The sequence below is a fragment of the Pipra filicauda genome, unplaced genomic scaffold (assembly GCF_003945595.2).
Source record: "Pipra filicauda isolate LSUMZ 115617 unplaced genomic scaffold, ASM394559v2 scaffold36_size6622888_pilon, whole genome shotgun sequence".
Lineage (NCBI taxonomy): Eukaryota > Metazoa > Chordata > Aves > Passeriformes > Pipridae > Pipra > Pipra filicauda.
Genome location: NW_024104498.1, coordinates 5,028,131 through 5,035,952, shown reverse-complemented (window position 1 = coordinate 5,035,952; position 7,822 = coordinate 5,028,131). Strand labels below are relative to the sequence as shown.

The 7,822-nt window shown below is 59.0% G+C and overlaps 1 protein-coding gene across 1 annotated transcript; it reads right to left on the bottom strand.

The window, feature by feature from the left end:
• Positions 1 to 1,241: 1,241 nt before the first annotated feature.
• Positions 1,242 to 6,086, bottom strand: TSPAN1 (tetraspanin 1). The gene is made up of 7 exons (XM_027747311.2): positions 6,026 to 6,086; positions 4,651 to 4,857; positions 4,146 to 4,220; positions 3,319 to 3,417; positions 2,797 to 2,934; positions 2,241 to 2,324; positions 1,242 to 1,976 (listed from the first exon to the last, which is right to left on the bottom strand). The coding sequence occupies exons 1-7, from the start codon at positions 6,080 to 6,082 to the stop codon at positions 1,923 to 1,925; spliced, it is 714 nt and encodes a 237-aa protein (XP_027603112.1). The 5' UTR covers positions 6,083 to 6,086; the 3' UTR covers positions 1,242 to 1,922.
• Positions 6,087 to 7,822: the final 1,736 nt, after the last annotated feature.

Here is a 7,822-nt window from a genome sequence, read left to right as displayed (position 1 = left end):
GAGGACATGGCCAGGTGTGCCCAGAGGTGCCTGGCTCTGTACCAACCAGCTCCTGGGCACCACAACACCTCCGGGAAGGGCCTTGGGCAGTGCCAGGCTCCAGGCGGCTCCTACGTCCACTGAGAGGGAAAAGAGGCATAAAAGCCCTGACATCACCCACAAGGTGACAACAGTTTATGGTGGAATTGGGGCATTCACCTGTCCAGGAAGGATAAGGCTATTTTCTGGCAGCTTTCCCCCACACCTTGCTGTGGGGCAGGGCCAAAACCCATGTCCCCAGGGCTGAGTCACTCGGGTGGGGAAGCAGGTGCCTGTGCCCATCCCACTGCCACCAGTGTGCTGGACGGTGCCAGGGAGATGCCAGACCCCAATGGGCCACAGCAGTGCCTTGGTGCAGCCCTGTACCCAGTGCAGGAGCTGATAAGGGGGTGCCATGGCAGGCATAGAGCAAGGCAGTGCAGGGGGAGGCTGTTTGCACACTGCTAATCACGTCCTTCAGCACCACCCTCCCCCAGACCCTGTGCTCTGCCCCACAACCAGGGAGCCTCATGTCAAAAATAGGGTGAAGCAGCCCTTGGGAACACCCACCACCCCAAACCACCCACCCTAGTCTCACTTCTGAAATGGGGTAACTGAGGCAGGGCAAGCAGATCCTCAAGGGCAGAGAAGGAGCAATGCTGGGGAAAGAGTGTGGCTGGAAATGCCCCCAGCCCACCCATGACCCCCCACCATGCCCCCATATGGGACAGCAGCCCCCTCCCCCCACACAGGCAGTGTGGGACAATGCCGGGGTTGGAGATGCTCAGAGATGGGGCTGGCAGGATCCATCCCTCCTCACCACCCCATTTCAGGTTCCTAGGGCTGATGGGGACACAGAAACACCCCAGCCAGCCCTGCCTTTCAAGCCAAGCTGTTGCTCAAGTCCATGAACGGCTGCTCTGAGCAAGCAGCGGCTGTTGCAGAGGGAGGGTGGGTGTAGTGCTGGTGGTGGCCCCCACCACTGCCCATCTGTTGTGCAAACACTGGGCTGCTTGTTTCCAAGCACCTGAGCAGAGAAGGAGCTGCAGGCAAGGAAGGTAGGCAGCCTGAGGGCAGGGCTGTGCTGCCTGCAAGGACCTGGAAGGAAATGGGGGGGGGGGGACTCAAGGCAGCTCCCACCCCTGTACCCTCCCGAACAGAGGCAGCACCAAGATCAACTCCAGAAAATAACTTTTTTAATCCAAGATGAAAAATTTATTTGCATTTCTTTACAGCATGGAGAGGGGCTCACCCATGAGATGACAGAAGGCACACAGGGGGCAGGCCCAGCACCTGTAGGGCCAGGGACCACCAGGGCTGTCTTCATGCCAGGGCAGGGGCAGAGACCAGCCAGCCCCTCTTTCAGGGGACAACACAGCAACAGGGTCAGTGCTGGCACAAAAAGGGTGCAGGAGTAGATACATCCCCCAGTGAGGTGTAGTTACCACCCAGAGGGTGGTAGTTACCTCAATAGAGGGAAGCAGGGAGGCAGGCCAGCTCCCTGCCCTGCCAGCTCCCACTTAGGTGCACACTGGGGACAGCATGGGAGAGGTACAGCACCCACCTGCAAGAGTTTATCAAGGCATTGCTGTGCCACTGCCAGATCAGCAGCCCTGAACAGCCCTGGTGCTGCTTTATCTCCTGCTGACATCAGCTAAACAGACCGAACAGCTTCTTCCACCCCACCCCCTTCAAAAACCACCCCAAATCACTATGTACAGACTCAGTGTGCCATATCAGTACAAAAATATACACAAACTCTACAGATCCCAGCTCAGTAGATCAAAGTACAGCTATAAATCACAGTGCCTAGGACAGCATCAGACCCAGGGAGGGATGGGGTCCCCCCCAGGAGCACGGCACCAGCAGGGGTGGGGGGCACATCATCTTCCCGCCTCGTGGGATCATTTCTCATCCAGCCGACAGTACAGGTACATGGAAACCGCCATGGCTGCAATCTGGGGGTGGCGAGATGTAAGTCAGCCCCTCTAAATGTGCATCCTCCCTCCCCCTTCCCAACATGGGTTTGAGTCACAGCCCACCGTTCCCAGTGCACCAAGGAGGAACAGCTGGATGTGCCCAGGGAAGAGGGCTCAGGGGCCTGGAGCAGATGGTGCTCCATGGGGCTGCCCCAGTCCCTTCGACCACCGAGGCTGGTCCCAGCCCCACCACTCACCTCCAGGTACAAGGAAGAGGGAGCACAGCAGTGCTCAGGCACTCACCTCCAAGGCACCGATGCCGGCTGCCACGCCACCCGCCACTCCCGCATTAGTCCTGATTTCTTCCAGGATCTGGTCGAAACAACCCTACAGGAGGCAACCACACGGGTGAGGATGACCAAGAGGGGGCAATGCCCCAACTGCCAGGGCACAGCATCCCCAGAAAGGGAGGTACTCTTCTCCCACCCAGAGAACACAGCCTTGGGGGCTCCAGGGGGCAAACTCAGCCACTTCTCAGCGGACATATTAGGACAAAGGGTGAGCAGAAGAAGGGAAAGCAGGGAAAGCACCCCAAAAGGCAGAGTTCTGCATGCTGGGTTCAAGCCCAGCATCAGGCATCCCACTCTGCTCCCTTTAGGACCAGAGCAACAGTAATAGCTTTGCTGGTCTCTATCAGGGACAAGCCAGGGCCACCACAGCATCCCCCAGGAGTTAAAGCCCATGGGACCGCCATGTCCAGAGCTGGGCCTGGAGCTACAGGACACATCTCCATCCCTGTGCCCAGGCACATCCCAAAACAGGCTCTGCCAGAGGGCAAGAGCCACCAGCGTGTCCGTACCGTGACATTTCTTTGTGCAGCCAGTGTGGCGTTGCAGGACCCAGGCGAGCCACAACACTGGGGGGGGTAGAACCCATTTTTCTCATAATAGAAGGAGTTATTGAAGTCTGTGTAGTTATTCAGGCCACAGCAATGGACCTAAGAGGGGGAGAGAGAGGAAGGGATGGGGAGAGCATCCTTCATGTCTCCCTCCAGGCTCCGATGCAATCTGGACCCCACTGCGTCACGAAGGGTGTCACCCATCTCAACCCAGCTCTGGCAGGGTGCTCAACAGTCATCTCAAGACCTGGATTTTACCCTACACACCATCACATACATCTCTCACCCCAGGCATGGGACCACTAGATCTCAAGCAGGTGGTTCCCAGGCACCAGGGAAGCTGATGAGGTGGGGACAGCTCAGCACATCCAGGATTGTGATGGCGTTCCCATTCCCATCCCACTGGCCCACCCAGGTGTGCACCACCAAGCTTGTGTTGGGAGGATTCTGACCCACAGGTGAGGGTCCCAGGGCTCAGCACACCTGTGTCATGGTGGTATTCCAGATCTGCGTGAAAGTCGGATCCTTCCCGTACTGCTCCTTCAGGACAGGGGTCACCACGGCCGTCAGCAGCGACTCTGCCTGGAAGAAGAGGCAGAAAAACACCATCAGAGAAGGTCCTGGGGAGCACCACAGAGCCAAGCACCTCCATACTGGTCTCAGCCTATGGGGAGGAGACCAGCAAGACCCAGCATGGCCAGAAGTACATCACACCACATCCCTTTGACCCACAGGGAGCTTGGCCCTTTCCCCGCTAACCAGTGCCTTATGGCACCAAGGTCTCTTACAACCAGTGAGTCATCTGATAAGCAGTGTTAAGTGAGGGAACCAGGAATGACGTTTGACCCACGGTTCACTTCTCTAGTGCCTAATGAGGCAGGCACCTTTCTCTCCAGGTGGTTTCTCAGCTGCCTAATAAAGGGTTGAGTTTGCTCAACATAAGGCATTAGCGACTTCCTCTCCCATATAGCTCCTACTCTCAGAGAAGGAGAGGAGTCAAGCCTAAGCTGGTAATGGACTGAGGAGCTTGAGAGAAAGAAGCGGGCAAAACTTGCCCTAAAAAAAAAAAAAAAAATGAGGTTTATGGTACAACAGGAATCCCTGTTCCCACCACCCTCAGCCCAGCCAGCCACCCCAGCCTGCCCCTGTAGTGGGTGCCAGCAGTGACCAACATCCCTTCCTCCTGCAGCAGCGCCCACCCCTCAGCTTCCCCATCCATGGGCAGCACTGCCAGCCCATATCTCCTGTTTTCCCAAGGGGTAGGACATGTCCCAGATCAGCCCAACCCGAGACTCAGGTATGCCACTCACAAGAGTTGTGTAGACCAGAGCCACCACAGCAACAGCAACTTCAGCGATGAAGATGATGAGCACCACTGAGAAGAACTAGGATATAGCAAGGGGAGGGAGGTCAAACTGACAGCCAGAATTCCTCAAGGGCCCCAGGAACATATCTCTTTCCCCAGGGCCACAGGATCTTGGGGCTTAGGCCCTCCTGCCTCATTGCCTTCAGCTTTGCTCCAAGGCAGAAGCAGCACAACCTTGGGGTTCTCCAGCCCTCCCTCTGCATGGGGCTGAGCTCTCTGGACACACTCCTGCTCAGGACTGACTACTGCTCAGCACCACTTCCTGCCTCCTCTCACTCTTTCCCCAGGCAGACTTCAAGTCCAGCACTGCCTTTCTAAAATCCACCCAGACTGCCACACATGGAAACATCCACAGAGCACATATCCACAGCGAAATCTGTCCATCAGATCTCCCCCACCACAGACCCAGCTCAAATGAGGCTAAACAAGAAGGTAAGTCAGGTCCATACCACCATCAGGAGACACTTGCTCTCCTTCTGGGCACCACAGCACCCGAGGAAGCCGATGATCAGGAGGATGGCACCAATGACGATGAGAACATAGCTCACATTCACAATCTGCAGGACGCTAGAGGAGAGCGCCCCAAATATATTCACAAATGACTGTCCATCCACTTTGACCCAGATGCCAACTCCTAGGAGGGTCCCGCCACTGAGCTGGGAGGAGAAAGACAATGTCAACTTCCAGGTAGGCAAGAGATTTGCTGTTTGGGGAAGGTCCTGGCACAGGTATTTCTTCCCTCTGCCATTTTTCACCATACCAAAGCAAGACTTCCTGGTACTGTGGGGCACCTCAGGGCATTGCCACTGCACACTGGGGGCGGCCAGATGTAACACACCCCTCCACCAGCACAGCCTCTGTGTGGTGTCACAGCTGCCCCCTTCCCCACCCCAAGTGGTTTCAGTGCTGGCAGTGGGGCAGAACGCCCCACACAGGGCAGCCAAGCCAGCAATGCCACCAGCCCGTGGCACGTGACCCCAGAGGGGCCCACACGGCCAGTGCAGACACTGGCCACCACCACCCTGCCACATGCTCCTCCATCCAGGGCAGGTGCCCACCCACCTGGAGGAGCAGCTGAGCAGCCCCCCCACCCCAGACACTCACAGACTCCTGGGCAAAGGTCAGCTCCTGGCTGCCTCCCGTCTGTCCCAGCCCTGACCTCTGCCCATTTGACCTTCCCCACCACCCCCAGATCCTAGCAGGAGCTTTAAGGAGGCAGTGTTTCACCAGGGCAAGCCCGGAGGCTCTGCACCCCCTTTCCCAAGGCTGTATCCTACCACACCCCCTTCCAGGTGGCTCCACTGCTCCTGCAGAGCCAGGCCTCCCGGGAGCTCCACTACTCTGCCCCGGGTGGGAGCAGTGTGTGTGCTCTGGAAGTACCCAATGTCCAAGAACCCCAACACCCCAGACCACAGTCACACACATGGGCTGCTCCTCCACAGATATGGGGCCCCCCAGGCAGGGACCCGGCAAACTCCCCTGTTCTGAGGCACAGAGCTTCAGCACAGCGACGGACACGGGCAGCTGATGCAACAGCCACTGTCCCCAGAGCCCGGCACAGCCCTTGTTGGAGTAAAACCCGCCCAAGCTCAGGGCTTTATCCCTCAGTTTGGGGCCAGAGACCAGACCTCGCACCCCAGCGGGGTCCCATGGTCACAAATCCCACCTACAGTCACCTCTCCACACCCTCTGCTCCATCGCCCACGGAAAGGAACATGGAGGGGCAGGAGAGACAAGCCAGACGGGCTGAACCCACCCCACACCCGGCTCAGGGCATCCCCTGGACCGGGCTCCCGCAGACCCCAGCCCCCGGCGTGCACTTACAAAGATGGCCAGGTTGAAGAGGATCATCATAACCTTGATAAAGGTAAAGCACCCCATCTTTGCACCTAAGGAGAGTAGAGAAGTTACCGAGGGAAGCCCCCACGCTGGCACCGCCGGTGCCCTCCCGCGAACGGGGCCCAGCTCCCCTCCAAGGGAGCCCGGAGGGAGTCCCCCCGGGCAGGGAGGGACGGAGCTCGACCTACCTGGATGGAAAGCAGATCCCAGCAGCACCACCACCTTACCCTACCTGCCCCAACCCTCTCTACCGCCGCCACCCTCCCGCCGCTGCCCTTTAAACGGGCTCGGCCCCGGGGCCGCCCCCGCCCCGTCCGGCCCCGCCGGGGCCACCCCCTGCAGGTGTCCCGGGGATCCCGGTGCCTTGCTGCCCTCTGCAGGGACCGGGCAGCCCGGACGGCCGCTGCCCGCGCCCATCTCCGCGGCCTGGGGGATTTGGTGTCCCCGTCCCGCTGCTGCCGGGAGCTGACAACCCCCGGGGGTCGCACACCCTGCGACTCGGCTTAGTCCCAGCCCGACAGAGCCCCGCGGAGCAGAAGGCTGAGACCCCTGCTATGGGGACTTTAGCGGGAAACGATATCAGCCCTGGGGGTCTTCACCCCATGGCGGATGCTGCAGCTGTGGGGGTACCACCCGCTGCCCTCCTCCGCAGGCGGTCTGCAGCTGTGCTTGAGATTTTCCAGCTGTGGACGGCTCCAGCAGTCGCAGCCCCCCAGTCTCAGCCCCTCGGGTCACAGTCCCCCCCTCTGCCACCCGTGGCTGAGCCATCCCATCTGCCAAGGATGATTCTGTGGGTGCGCTGCTGGTCCCCCCTTCCCGGGACCACCCAGGCAGGGATCTCTCCAAACCCCAAACCTCCAACACCCTGGGCGAAAAGAGAAGCAGGCAAAGGAGGGCACAGGGGGGAACAGCTGCACAAGCCGGTTTACAAAAAGGAAAAGCCGAAGCTGGACGGGCCGTCCCCAGCTGCTGCGCTGGGAGGTGGATTTTTGCCGGCGGGGACACGGCGGGGTGGTGGCAGAAGAGGACAGTGACAGCCATAACAGATGCCAGCGCTGGAGCAGGTCAGCAGAGACCTGCCATAGCCTAAGGGCTGCCAAAAGTGATTTTCTTTGGAAAGACACTTTGAAACAGGGCTGGTTTCCCACAGAGGAGGGCTACAAGAGAGCCACACAGCACACGGGGGGGAAGCTGACCCCCAGGCCTGCCCCTGGCAGTGGTCCTTGTTGGTCCAGTGCACCTTTGGGGCAGGAGCTTGTGCTGGTCCCCAGCACCCACAGTGCATCCCTTCAGCCTGGTCATCAGACCAAGGAGCGATGCAGGAGGCAGGGGAGAGAGATCTCATCCTGCAAGAGCAGGCAGGAAACCAGTCTCTGTGTGCTCGGCAGAGAGCCCACGCCCAGCTCCCCCGAAACCCCACAGCACATTCCCTGCCTGGCCATAATGATACATTTCAGTAGGATGAAGTCAGCCCCACTGGGCTCCAGCCAAATCCCGGTGGTATTTGGGGGAAGCCTCTGACCCTCCCAGGCACTCTGAGTATTAAGGCAACCCGTGCTGCAGTTGGGGGCTTTAGCCCTCTCCCCCTCACTGCCTGCAGCCTCAGCCCTTCCCTGAAGCAGCTGCTATGAGGGTGAGGGATCCCTCTCCCAAAGGGGACTGCTGCTCCTAAATTGAAATGAAGACCATCATATTGCCCCTCTCCCAAAAGTTGCCCCATCCCAGCCTGACCCTATTTGCTGCACGAAAACCCCCTACCCCAAAAATAATTTTTGGCAAATA

Bases quoted from the DNA above. Each gene is read 5' to 3' on its own strand.
- TSPAN1 (XM_027747311.2), bottom strand. From the start codon at position 6,082: ATGGGGTGCTTTACCTTTATCAAGGTTATGATGATCCTCTTCAACCTG. The intron at 4,221-4,650 runs GTATGGACCTGA...GCTATATCCTAG, and splicing joins GCAAGTGTCTCCTGATGGTG to TTCTTCTCAGTGGTGCTCAT. The intron at 2,935-3,318 runs GTGTGCTGAGCC...TCCCCCTCTTAG, and splicing joins GGAATACCACCATGACACAG to GTCCATTGCTGTGGCCTGAA.